The sequence below is a fragment of the Ursus americanus genome, chromosome 1 (assembly GCF_024610735.1).
Source record: "Ursus americanus isolate L20-20 chromosome 1, mUrsAme1.1.p, whole genome shotgun sequence".
NCBI lineage: Eukaryota > Metazoa > Chordata > Mammalia > Carnivora > Ursidae > Ursus > Ursus americanus.
Window position 1 is genome coordinate 89633245 of NC_142127.1, and position 13747 is coordinate 89646991.

General features: G+C 54.1%; 1 protein-coding gene across 1 annotated transcript in view; it reads right to left on the reverse strand.

Annotated features, from left to right (window-relative positions):
* Positions 1–647: 647 nt before the first annotated feature.
* CFAP65 (cilia and flagella associated protein 65) overlaps positions 648–13747 on the reverse strand; it is a 34852-nt gene continuing 21752 nt past the window's right edge. The window contains exons 22-35 of the mRNA XM_087866927.1: positions 10378–10554; positions 10007–10073; positions 9766–9876; positions 7564–7755; positions 7305–7463; positions 6008–6151; positions 5413–5526; positions 5124–5231; positions 3571–3615; positions 3144–3346; positions 2727–2855; positions 1722–2207; positions 931–1068; positions 648–826 (exon numbers count right to left, since the gene is read on the reverse strand). Coding sequence (XP_087723053.1) covers positions 733–826; positions 931–1068; positions 1722–2207; positions 2727–2855; positions 3144–3346; positions 3571–3615; positions 5124–5231; positions 5413–5526; positions 6008–6151; positions 7305–7463; positions 7564–7755; positions 9766–9876; positions 10007–10073; positions 10378–10554 — 2167 coding nt within the window. The 3' untranslated portion in view covers positions 648–732. The remainder of the gene's footprint in view (positions 827–930; positions 1069–1721; positions 2208–2726; positions 2856–3143; positions 3347–3570; positions 3616–5123; positions 5232–5412; positions 5527–6007; positions 6152–7304; positions 7464–7563; positions 7756–9765; positions 9877–10006; positions 10074–10377; positions 10555–13747) is intronic.

The following is a 13747-nucleotide window of genomic DNA, read 5'->3' on the forward strand; positions in this document are numbered from 1 at the left end:
CTGCCTGGAGGGGGGTGAGGAGCAGAGGACAGAGGCTGCTGGGAGGAGGTTAGGGGGAGCGGGAGGTGGGTATCCTAGGGAAGGAGGGACATCACCCGGGCTGGGGATTCAGATTCACGATGGGAGTCGCTTACTAGGGCCTGTGGCTCGCTATCTAGCTGTGACCTCCACCCGCGTCCCAGCGTCTAGCTCTTAGCCCTCCGCGACGTGCCTCGGTTTCCCTTCCTTCTTAACCTCTTAGCACAGTCCTGGGAGCCCAACAGATGCTGAGAAAAGACTGGCGATGGAGAGACCGAGCCTCGGAGCAGACGCAACGGGGAAAGGGGAGGGGTGGTCACCTCGCCCTGCAGCCACCTGCTGCGCCGATTAGGCCCGGAGCTCAGTGCCTGTCCACCGGGCAATGCTGGGGCAAAGGCCAGTTAGGCCCCGCCCGAAGCGCCCTCCACTGGGCAAACCCGGTCCGGCGCCCGGCCTCGAGCGGCCGGAACTGTGGCCCGGCGGCGCCGTGGAGTGGAGAAAAGCAACCTCCCAGCACCCAAGGCGGCCACGAGTCGTTGCAGTCCACCTCGGCCGCTCCAACCATCTGTCCCTCCCAGAGCGCGCTCGAGAATTCCTCCTGCGTCGGGGAAATAAAGTGGAGGCAGACACAGAAGGCTAGATGCTTTAGTGGCGGGGCTGTGGAGAGGGGGGCCCTGAGGGCAACAAGTCGGAGGGGCTGGGCCGTGACATCCTCTAAGAGTCGGTAGGGGGCGGCAGCGCCAGGCGGGGCACTTCGGCATGCGGCAGCCCGAGGGGCGCCGCCGAAAGCAAGTCGGGAGTCTCAATCCTGGAAGACAGAAAGCCCCAGAGAGAGGTTGGAGAGAGCCTTCGGGCCAAGCCTGCCCGCCCCTGCCGCCCCTCGCGCCCCTTCGGCACAGTCGGCGCCCCCACCTGGAAACGCTGAGCCGCGGCAGGGCGATGACGCGCGGCCGCGAGGTGAGCACCACCTCCCCACGGCTCGCCTCCACCAGGATGTTCTGGATCATGTTCTCCAGCAGCGCCTCCTGCAGGTTGGCGAACGCCGGGAGCCTGAGGGGGCGGGGGAGGACGCGGGTGTCAGCACGGCCGTCCACGGCGCGCGCGTTCTCTGCGGGCCTCTTCCGTGCTGTACACTGTGTGCCCTGGGCTCTATCGACGTGGGTTCTCATTCCACTCCTTGCCCTCCCAGCACTTATAAGGCATCATTGTTCCCATTTTACAGACGCTCAAATTGTGGCTTCAAGGGATCAAGTTGCCAAACGGGATCCAAACCCAGGCAATTGTAGGTCCCATCTCAGGGCCAGGTTTGGGGAGAGGCATCGAGCTGTGAGAGGGTGCCCACGGGACTGGGTGGGGCTCAAGAAATCCCAACACAGACAGGAAGGGCCACAGAACAGCCCCAGACAAAGGCCCTCCAGGAAGAGGTGGCATTGCTCTCCTGGCTCTGGAAACCCATTGCTACCCCCTGAAAGTGGGGTGCTAGAAAATGTTCACAGTGGGTCTTGGAGGGAAAAACTAAAGCTCAGATAGCCATTCTGTAAATACCTCCCTGAAGGCCTTAAGCTACCAGCGGGATGTCCCTGGACGCTGAGCTGGGGAGAGCCTTGCATCCGGACAGAGGCTGGCCCCAGCGCACCACTGCCTCCTGGGATCCTTCTGCACACACCTGCCCTGCCAACCCTCGTCTGGGTCTGGCGGCTCACCGGCTGATCGTCTCCTTCTCATCCTGCTCTTGCTCCTCCTTCATTATGCCCTTCAGCTGCTGCTGCCACCGCCATTTCAGGGACTCCTGGGACGTGGGCTGCAGTGTGGGCTCAGTCCCCGTCCAGGGCAACTTCTCTTCCTTCTCCCCCAGCTCATCCTCCTCCAGCTCCCCCTTCCCTGTCTCCTCCTCGTCCATCTCCTCCTCTTCCTCCTCTTCCTCCTCCAGCTCCTCCTCTTCCTCTTCGCTCTTCTCCTCCTCTTCCCCCTCTTTCTTCTCCAGCCTCAGTTTGTCCTCCTCTGACTCCCTGTCTCTGCCAGCCTCCCAGCTGCTGGAGGATGGAGACAGGACTGGTGCTAAGTGCAGGGTGTTGCTCTGGGCCGTGAACTTGGCTGACTGCTCATTCCAGAACTGGCAGAAGTATGGCATCTTCTCCACCAGGGTTTGGTCCACGGCCTCATGGAAGATCTTGTCTTCCAGCAGACCCCTGCATGGCAGGGAGGAGAAGGTCCTTGCCGAGAGGCCTTGCAAGGGGACTTAGCACCCCCTGTGGGGCTCTGGCTTCAGAGTTCAAGGGGCATTTCCTGACTTCTATGTCTACAGATGGGAGCTTGATGGGGGAGGCCAGCCCTTAGTCAGTTGCCCTGCCCACCCCTCGTTTGGAGGAAGGCAGCTCTGGGCTCCGTGGGTTCTTAGAGGCAGAGCCAGGAGGTCAGAGTTACACAGATAAGGGACAGGAAACTCAGGGAGACAGTGAACTGGCTCAGACCTTATCTACTAGCCCTGGACAGGACAGAACTTGGGATCCAGCCCTGAGGATCCTTCTAGCAAGCTCCATTAGAGCTGCCCCATCCTGCAGGGCCTGGGGCCCCCAGTGGAAGGATCTTGTGAGGAAGTTCTATTTTTCAGGAAAGGAAGGGCTGGGACCTCAGGAGCCATGGGTGGACACAGAGCTGGCTAAATGAGCTGGTGAGTTGAGGGGGATGGTGAGGGTCCAGAGAGTCACCTGATAATGATGGTGAGACAGTCGATCAGGAGCTGCTTCTCCTGCTTGGAGACGGGGGACCCCTTGTCTGGGGATTCTTCCTCCGAAGCCTCCAACTCCTCCTTGGGGTATTTCCTCCTCGGCAGCTCCCTGGAGCAGGTCATGACATGCTGAGTGGCCTGGGCAAGCCACCAGGCTGGGGGTGGGGTCACGAGCAGGGGCGGTGGCCATGCAATCATGAGAACATAGTTGAACTTGGGACAGCCCCTCACCTTGACCCAAATGTAGTGCTACTGCATTTGGGGACCAAAGCCCAAACCTCAGGGGCGGGACAGGACCTGAAGAGGCTCAGAGTTGGAAAGGGAAGGAAGGAGGTGGGGCAGGAGGCCTAGGTGGGTTCCCCAGGGGGCAGAGACCCCTCCCTCCCTGATAGTTCACCGGTGCAGGAAGTGCTGGGGAAAGTCGGAGAAGAAGTTGGCCAGGAAGTAGTCGGTGGCATGAGCCCGGGCCGTGAGGCCCAAGCACAGCACGTCTGGCGAGGGCGGCTGGGGACAGAGCCAGAATACTTTCTTCTTTGGGATCTTAAGGTTCCAGCTGACAGGCCGGTTGAGAGGCTGCTGATTCTTGATGGGGGGCAGTGTCTTTAGAAAGGGGGAGACGTGGATGACAGGGGTTTGGGGATGTCACTCCCTCACCGATGGGTCCCTAGCCCCCAAGCAGGCCTTTTGAGCCAAGTCGGAGTGTGACCGCCCCCATTGGCACTTCCATCCTCCCTTCTAGGAGGCTGTGCCAGCAGTTGGGGTATCTCTGGGAGCAAGCAAGGCCCTCTCCATCTATCCCAAGGCGATGGGCCTTCTGAGCTCACCTTGTACTTCCTCCTAGGTGCACAAGCTCTACAATACGCTCCTCCCTATGGAAGCAAAGAGACCCGTGCTCAGGATACAAGAAGCCTAGAGGGACTCCCCTCTTCTTACCCTTCCTGCCAACCCACGGGATGGGGGGAGGGAGCTGGAAGCCAATGCCTGGACCTGCTGCCCTCTTGATCTCACCCAACTCCCAGCCACACCCCCTTCCAGGACCTTCCTTAGGGAAGTACTGCCTGCACACAGGAAAATCAGATCACCCAACTGAAGGACAGAAAAGGAGATGCCACCAAATAGATGCAGGCTATAGCAAGGCCACCTGTCCTTCTGCCTTGGAGCTTTGCGGTTGGGTGAGATAAGGAAATTCTCTTGTTTATTAAGATTTAATTCAGAAATCCCTGCTCCCACACCCTGTGGACATGATTTGCATTCATAGTTGGGCCAGAGCTTCAAAAGGGAGCAGTGCCTCCCTGGGGGCTGAGTGTGGTGAGTGCAGAGGTGATCAAGGCTCAAGAATACCAGCACAGGGAGGCTGGGACACTGGAGAGGGCTGTTTTGTCTCCCGTTTACCCTCTGGCTCCCCTACAGATAGAAGAGCTGGCTTAGTGCATACTTACTGGGCGCCAGGCTCTGTTGTAGGCACTTTACCTGCTTTAACTCATTCAATCCTCACCACAGTGCGGTGAAGCAAGCACTATTTTACTTGCATTCAAAATATTTTTAAACTTTTATTTTTAACCTTCTTAATATGGAAACTTTCAAATGTATAGGAAAGTAGAGAGAATGTACAAAGAGTCCTCCGTTACCCACCGCCCAGTTTCAACAACCAGCAGCTCATGGCCAGTCTTGGCTCATCTGTGCCCCACCTCTGGATTATCTTTCTTTCTTTCTTTCTTTTTTTAAGATTTATATATTTATTTGAGAGAGAGAGAGAGTGAGCACTTTCGTGAGCGGGGGGGGGGGGCGCAGCGGCAGAGGGAGAGAATCTCAGGCAGACTCCCTGCTGAAGGCAGAGTCTGACCTCAATCCCATGACTCTGAGATCATGACCTGAGCCAAAATCAAGAGTGAGATTCTTCCCCGACTGCGCCATCAGGCACCCCTGGATTATCTTGAAGTCAATCCCAGATGTCACATTACCCCTATTTTATAGTTGAGGGAACTGAGACGTTAAGTAACTTGACCTAGATCCCAGAACTAGAAATCATCAAAGCCAAGAATCAAAACTGGGCAACTTGTCTCCAGAGCCTGCCCCCGAAACCCCTGTCCCACACCGTCTTCCATCAGAAGGTGATGGTCTCCCCTCGGTCCCCAGTGCTCAGTGCTTAGCATGCCATTAAACACTGGCTACATGAGGCAGGGAATGGTCAGCCAGTCTTCTGTGTACAGAAGAGTTTCTTGGGGAGATGTTATGCTTGGTCTAATAAAAGCCAGCTAATCTAGGACAGACTGGCCAGTTTTGCATGTAAGACCACCTCATATCACCACCTCTGTCCCCTCTGGTAAGGCCAGTCAGAAAGATCTGTGGTGTTCAAGGCCCACTCTAGCCTTCTCACCTTCCCTTTCCTATCTGTGATGGTGAACTCCACTTCCTGCCGCACTTCCTCATCCTTCCACTCCTGTAGCTCCTTATGGTACTGATTCAGGAGTTTCTGTCGGTATACCTACAGCCCAGGACAAGGAGAGAGAAGGCCAAGGTCTAGAGGACCTGTGTGCTGTGGACCCCCCACTCCTCCAGAGACTGGCCCCTGCCTTTCTGCGAAGGCCTGGGGATCTCATAGCCCACCCACATCCCAGTACTGGGAGCTATGCTCCATCCTAGCTTCTCGCTGGTGAGGGTCCTACCTTGCATACCAGGTCCATGCTGTAGAAGCTGGCATGCACTGAGGCCTTCAGGGTCACCACAAATGGGATTGTCTCTTCAGGAGCCACCTTCCCTGTCATGGGACTCACAGACACCTGTTTGTTTGGGGGAAGGGGTCTCTGGAGCCTCACAGGAATGGGATAGAGTGGGATGAAATGGGGTGGGTAGGATGGGGTGGGATGGGATGGGATGTGGTGGGGTGGGGTGGGGTTAGATAGGGTAAGATATGACAAGACAGGATAGGATAGGGTGGGATTCAGTGGGATGGGTTGGGATGGGGTGGCGTTAGCTGGAGTGAGATGGGTGGGACAGGATAAGATGGGGTGGGATGGGATGGAGTGGGATAGAGTGGGACAGGATGGGTTGGGATTCAGTGGGATGGGGTGGGATGGAATGAGATGGGGTGCGATAGGATGGGGTGGGATTTAGTGGGACGGGGTGGGGTGGGATGGGACGGGGAGGGATGGTGGGGTGGGATGGGGTAAGACGAGACAAGATGGGATAGGATAGGGTGGAATAGGGTGGACCTGGAGCCCTGCTAGTGGTTCTGATTCTGCAGAAATAGGGGACTCTCACCTCCCCAAAGTCTAGAGGCTTCAGCTGCCACTCAAAGACAACTGTGTCATTCTTGGAGATGTTGTTGAGGAACAGTAGGCGGCTGCACTTGCTTTGCACAGGAATGTTTCCCAGGGAGATATGAGACTGGGACAGGAAGACGTTCTGTTGGTGGAGACAACACAACGGCCACTTTGGGAGGTGAAGAAATCATAAACACAGCAACTACTCCTGGATACTGATGCCTTCAGCAGGCCAGCCAGCATGGTAGGCGGTTGACATGCACTTGACCCTCACCACGGCCCTGTGATACACGTATTATCATCGTCCCCACTTTGCAGATGCGCTGTTAAGCTTTAGAGAGCATGAAGAATTTTTCCGAAGGTCTCTTACAGGCACCGTGGGGATAAATCCAGACAGTCTCACTCTAAAGCCTATGCTTTTGACCATTAAAATAGGCTTGGAAGGGCTGAGAAATCAGAATTTGCTTAGAGAAGACAGAACGAAAGCCAACATAATTTGAATCCCTGAAGGATGGCTGTAAATTAATGGGGTATCGGCCGTTGGCATCTTCAATGGGAACACAACAGTAGGGGCTCTGGAAAGACTGAGGCCACACAGAAAGGGCACTTTCTCTCTGTCCAGACCCTGAGTGTCTCCAGGGCTTGGACTTTGTCTGGCTCTTCCTCGTGTCCTCAGGGCCTCCATAGAGCTCATCACGCAGTTAGAGTCCAGAAACGGTAGGAATGGAAGGGTGGACAGGTCGATGTATAGGTGTATAGTGACTGGGTGGTTGTATGGACGGATGGATGGAGAAGTGGGTGGATGGATGGATGGATGGATGGATGGATGGATGGATGAGTAAATGGGCATGGGGGCCAATGGGAGGAGAGGGATGGATGGGTAGGTGAATGACTGGGTCAGACGTCCCAACAGTGAGGTGTGTTTGAACTAAAGATGGGGTTATTGACCCTAAATATCTTACAGCAAAATCCATCTCAGTCCAGAGAGGGACTGTTCTGTATGAAGATAATACTTTATAGCCCTAAAATGGGAAGGCTTCCTTCTACCCCTTCCAAAATCCCCATCCCAATACCCAGAGCAGGAACAGCTATGGGCACTAGGTGGCAGGGTAAGCTTCTCATGGAGCCTGGTGCTGTCTGCTAGATCTCCATGAGGGCTGGTTCCAGGCTTCACCTCTGCCTCCCTCCCTTATCACCTCCATCACATTTCTTTCCCAGCTGCCCTCTGCGCTGGCCACCCAGGGGCCGTCAGGCTCGTCCTAGGCCTCGGGTCTTTCTACCTCCCTTCCCCTTACCTGTCCAGGAACCATCAGCCTAGAATGTATGGAGCTGTCGTCCCAAGAGGAGATGTTGTGGAATGGGGCTGTGTCCCCCATGACGTGGGGGTCATAGCCCACTCCCTGGAAGCGGATGATGGCTGAGTTCCATCCCACGATGTGTATGGGCACATCCACCTAGGAAGTTAGGAGGGTGGGGAAGGGACAGTTCAGAGCAAGGCTTGCTGAGGAGGCCAACGCCAACCTCCACCCTTAGTCGGGCCAGGCTGCTGCTCACCGTGTAGGTCTTGGCCTCAATAGGTGAGAAGACCCACAAGATCTGAGCAGTTGTGCCTGGCTGGATCTCCCCTTGGGGGTTGAGGCAGCAGAAGATGGGGTGATCGAAATTTTTTTCCTGAACCTGCGACAGGATGTTGGTCTGGATCTCGTATGTCACAGGCACCGAGCCACCGTTATACAGCTCATAAATCTGCAGGGGGGCAGGAATAAAGAAGTCTCCACACCAGCTCAGGGCTGCAATGCAGACAGCCTGGGATTCTGTGTCCACCGTGGGAGGGCGGGTTGATTTCCATGATGTCACCCTTCCAGCCCCAGAGCCCCCTAACTACCTCTGACTTCCCTATGGCCTGATCATCCAAGAAGTATGTAACTGTATTTTCAGTTTGGAACATTTTAGGATAATCTGTAATCCTTATTTTATTTGCTCTTAATTTACCTCTGCCAAGGTATAAGGGGACACCAACGCTCATGTCTCTAGTGTGGGGATTTACGGAAGTGTCCATGCATGCATCCTTCAGACCTTTCAGCACCTTCTAGGCTCTCGTTCTAATCACCCAGGAGCCTGCCACTTTCCCCATCTGCCCTTAGAGGCAGACCTGCTTAGAGGCAGATGAGGGAGGAGAAGGAAGCTATGATGTCCCCCAAGACTCTCTCCAAAGTGTGGGAATCACAGAATGTCCTGGAAGAAACCTGAGATCTTCTGGTCTAATCCTTCATTTTAGGATGAGAAAAATGGAAGCCAGAGAGAACAAACAGTTCGTCTGGATCTAGGTCTTGTCCCCTCATCTTTCCCAGCACTCACTCCTGAATATGCTGATTTTCTGTCTCTAGTCTGGGCCACCTCTAAGCTCCAGACCTGGGATCCAACTTCTGTTCCACAAGCCCTCCCTGCCCCCTCACCGGCCACTGATTGTCTCATAGACATCTCAAATTTGGTAAAAACCGAACTCTTCCCTAGAAAGCCTATTTCAACCCTCCAGTGTATCTCCTTTCAGTAAATGCTCAAACTAGGAATTCAATACCTCTCGATCTCTCCCTTTCTCCCACTTCCCCAATCTGGCCCCAGCAAGTCCCAATGATTCTGCCTCCAAAATGTAAATTAAATCTATTCACTTCTAACTTCTACTGCCCTCTTGTGGATCTGGGCCACCATCTGTCATCATCTTATGAATGAAAGAGGAAGCTTGGCCACAGTTGTGGAGATAAGTTGGAGGCACAATGGGGTCTCCAGGCTCCAGATCTGGGGGGCATTTTCCACTGTCTATGTTCAGGGTCTAGAGTGGTCTAGTCTCTCGGGAAAGCTCTCCAGGAGGCACTGAGTCTTTGCTTTCCCTTTCAAGGACCTGGGCTCTTACAGCCGTGGCAGTGGGATGGGGGAGGCTTCCAGGAAGCCAGTAGGTAGAGCGTGGTGGAGATGCGTACAGAGCTCGGGGCTGGGGGTCCCACCCTCTCAGGTCCAGAAAGCCCATTCCTCTGGCTCTAGGCTGGATGACCGGAGGCGTCTGCTCAGAAATACAAGGACTTCTAAGTGGTTAGAAATTTCACAGCTATGACATGTTTGGGCAAATACTATGCCCCCTCTGGGAGATTTCCAGTGTACATTTTCAGAGCAAAGGAACCCAATTCCCTCCACTTAATAAAGAAAACTCCATAGCTTTGCAAGGATTCACAGTCTAACTTTTCTCACTCCAGAAAAATGTCCTTCCTGGAGCAGCGATTTTCAACCTGGCGCTGAGACCTATTAGTGAGCAGGTCGTGAAAGCAATTTAGCAGGTGGAACAGAATAAAATAAAAATGGAAAACATCAGAACGCTTTGCGTGTAGTAATGTACATATTGATTTGTGGTACTTTGTTTTAAGTATATGTGTATGTATGTACTTACTGGGTTATTGTCCAAAATATATTAGTGTGATTTATGGTCAAAGAGGTTCAAAAGATCCTGTGCTAGAGGAGAGAACCGTCTTGCTTTTGCATGGGAACATGGGAATGAGGCCTGGCAAAGGGCTTAGCACCAGGCACCAGGAATCTCACCTGGGATCTCTCCCAGTTGCCCAAACCCAGGGTTTGACCTGTAGCCCCCCCTCTTAGAGTGAGGACTTCTGGAGGGCAGGGTCTTTGTCAGTCTGTAAAGGGCTGATGCAGATACACAGAGATCAATGCTTAGGCTTCTTGGTTACCAGGGCAATGTAGACCACTGACCTGCCTTGGGGGCAGTGTGTCGCCAATGGGGACAGGGACGAACTGGTGGCTAGTGGAGGTGAAGTGCACGTACTTTTGCTCCAGCTTCACTGTCACACCTATGAAATTTAGCTGGAAATACAAAGCCCATGAGTAGCATCCTTCTCAGCAGAAAGATCTGGACCCTAGCTCCCCGGGGTGGGGGGCATGGTTCCCTGCTCCTCTCTTGGGTGTCCAGGACAGGATGAGGTCTGGGTCTCACCAGGATCTCCCGGCCATGGGACACCTTGAAGAGCACTGGGAGGTGATCGGTGCCGACGAACATGTGGCTGGAAGGGAGGAGATGAGTCTGGGCTGAGTTATGGAGCCTGAATACCAGCAGGAGAGCCAAGGGCCTACGGTTTTGAGGTGGCCAGCCCCTGGGAGCATGTGGAAACCCCTGCATTGGGATGGGGTAAGAGGGAAATGAAACCTTGCCGCCAAGTGGGTGGACGGGGTCCTCCCCTGGCGGCGGGCACTTAGGGTACCCTGGAGTCACAGAGCGCAAGGCCAGGCTCCTGCAGGAGCACAGGGAAAGGGTGGAGGGGCGGGTCTCTGGAACCGGAAGTGTAGGACAGGCAGTGGGAGGAGCACCTGTATTTGAGTTCCACCACCTGCTCTTGCCCGGGACTTAGGCTCCCAGCCTTGGGGCTGATGGAGAATACGCAGTTGTCCTGCACACGCATTTGGTGCAGCTCAGTGGAGTCAAACTCTGCTGGTTGTGCCCACAGCTCCAGGTCAATCTGCTGGTCATTGGGAAAGAGGAAGGCCCTGAAAGAAGGGTGCAAGCCTCTTAGAACAGAGAGGCGGGAGCTCTGAGCTGCAGGTGGGGTGGATGGCAGCCTCCCCTGCTCCCTCCCCCGATTTGGCCGCTGCCCCACGCATGGCTGAGCAAACACAGCCACAGCAGAGTCTCACTTCATAACAGCCCCAAACCCAAACCTGGGAACAGCAGCAGGTCCCTGGTGACAAAGTGGAAAGTGGAGATTGGGGCTTCCATTGTGGGTGACAGGGGTCAAGGGGGATTACCTATGTATGTGGGTAACTTTGGGCTAGCTAGCCACTAACCCCTGGGGAGGGGGGCTTTGTGACAAACCTCTTAGGCAGAGCCATCTGAAACATCTAAAAATGCCAGCAGCACCAACCAGACCCCCCCCCCCCAAGAGGGAGGGTGTCTAGGTCAGTGTGAGCATAGGGCAGAGAACAGATGCCCCAGCAGGGCTGGTGTTCTCGAATCTGGAGCAAGTCGGGGCATAGAATAAAGGCCCCCCAAATGCCTCACGTTGTGGGAAAGTAGATACTGCCCTCTAGCCGGTGGACAGAACAAGAGGTGAGGGGTCCCTGGGTTATGATCTGACAAGGAGGAGCCCTTCCCTGGCAGAGACATGGCACAGAACTGGCCTTCCACTGGGCAGAGGGCACGAACAGGGAGCAGCCAAAAGGGGAAACGCTCAACACAGAGTTGAGGAAATCACAAAGCCAGACTCCCTTGAATCAGTCTTAAATAGTCTCACATCAGAAACGTGGTAAACAGTTCCACTCAATACTGGTAAGTTTAGAAAGAACAGACACCTTCAAACAGGCAGGGAGAGAAGGCATGGCCGCCGCCTTTTGTTGTAAGAATTCTGACAGTGTCTACGCGAATAAAAACTGCACGTGCCCTTTGACTCAGAAATCCTCTCCTGGGGAACTACCCTGCAGGAATAAATGCCTGTGTGTATGTGCTCACACACACACACACACACACACACACACACACACACAGATGTTTATTACAACTTTCTTTGGAATGGCAAAAAAAAAAAAAAAAAACCAAAAACAAAAACAACAAAACACCGGGAACAATTACTGTCATCCAGCACAGGATGAAATAATTTAAGGGCCATTCATATTACAGAATATTATGCAAGTATCACAAAGAAAGAGTTAAGGGGCTCTTGGGTGGCTCAGTGGGTTGTCAGTTAAGTGCCTGCCTTGGGCTCAGATCATGATCTCAGGGTCCTGGGATCAAGCCCCAGATCGCATCCTATGGGCTCCCTGCTCAGCAGGGAGTCTGCTTCTCCCTCTGCTCCTCCCCCTGCCCCTGCTCGTGTTCTCTCTTTCGCTCTCTGTCTCAAATGAATAAATAATAAATCTTAAAAAGAAAGAGTTAAGAGTTTCATGCATTGATCCGTATTGATCTGAAGGGAATGTTATTGGCGTAATGCTGAGTGAAAATGAGTGATCTAATGCCGAGCAGAAAGCAGTGTGCACAGCATTGTGCCATTACGGTAAAACAAAAACTCAAGGGAAACAGAATAACCCCTGGGTTATAACCCGCGCGTTTGTGTATGTGCATTTGTGTGTGTTTTTGTGTGCGCGCATGTGTGCATTCATGTGTGTGAGTTCGCGTGTGTGTGGGTTCTCGTGTGTGTGCATGGGTTCTTGTGTGTGCGCATTGTAAGTGCTGAGGACGGAAGTTCCCTCCAGACCTTCATCACCCCGCAGAGTGGACACGCGCCCGGAGTTTCTTGCTTCTCTTCCATCACTTTTGTGTGTTTTGACAGGTGAATAAACTGCTTTTGTCGTTTTATCCAGGGGATACTGATCAGCAGCAAAACTGGAGATCTTGCTACTTTGGGGTTATCTGGATAGTTTTGACATCTCTGTTTCCCTCACTGCCCTCACCCAGTCCCCCTCCCAATAACCCCGACCCCCTTTTCCCTGCCAGTCCTCTAGTGTGGGCCCCCTCACCTGCTCCCCTGCCTCACTCCATCTCTCTCCCTGCACCCTGCATCCCAGACCAGAGTGGCAGGTCTTAAAGATAGATCATGTCGTTGTCCCCTGTCCCTGCTTACATCTCCACCACGCCCTCAGGAAGAAATCCAAACTCTTAGGAGAAGGATGACAAGGTCCCCATGCCATGGCCCTTGCCTGCCTCCTAAGTCACATCCGGGACCCCTTCCTCCCTCTCTATCAACACTCCAGCCAGGCTGAGCCTTTTTCTCTTACCTGTGCACGTATCAGGCCGTTTGTCTGGAAGGTTCTTTTTTTTTTTTTTTTTTTTTTTTTTAGATTTTATGTATTTATTTGTCAAAGAGAGAGCACACAAGCAGGGGGAGCAGCAGGCAGAAGGAGAAGCGGGCTCCCCACGGAGCAGAGAACCCCACTCGGAACTTGATCTCAGGACCCTGGGATCATGACCTGAGCCGAAGGTAGATGCTTAACCGACAGAGCCACCCAGGCGCCCCTGTCTGGAAGGTTCTTTGCAGCCTCTCTGCGTCTTCCCCCTAAGCTGCAGGTCTAGCTCGGTTGCAGCTTTCTTCAGCATACATCGCCCTGCCCCAGACCCCTGCAGCACGTGGAGGGCCAGGTTTGGATCCGTGGGCACCTCAATTCTGAGGGCCAGGTTGGGAGGCCGGGCCTCAAAGCCCCCAGTAAACGTTAAGCCAAGACTTAATGAGTGCGCGAGGGGACAGGAGATGTTAACCAGCGTATCTGATGTCGGTAAGGTCCCCCGTCTCCCTGGGTCAGGAGCAGAGGCATCAGAGGAGAAGACCCGGAGGGAGTGGGGCAGGCAGCTCTAGCTCCGATCTCCTCCGATGCTCCCCTCCCACTGGGGGTTCTCACTCTGTCCTGCCTGCCGCTGCCTCCAGGCCAAGTCCACACTCCCCATTTCTTACTGGTCTTGGCAGGAATAAAACCTCCAGTCTGTTCTTTATGAGCTCAGCAGAGACCAGCTAGAATTTTCAAAAATAGCCTTCTAAGAAACTGAAAGGAAACACAACAACACAAAAAACCTAGGAGAGTCAAGCGTTCCAAGGAAGGCTCGTTGTGCTTGGACTCCTGGAAGAAGCCCGGACTGCCTTCCTGAACCTCAGATGATCTCCTGATGGATGGGCTCGGCTCAGCGGGCACCTTGCCTGGGTTTCCTCCCACCTCGGTTTCCAGCCACCTGGACTCTCTCCACAGAGAGTGTGAGCTG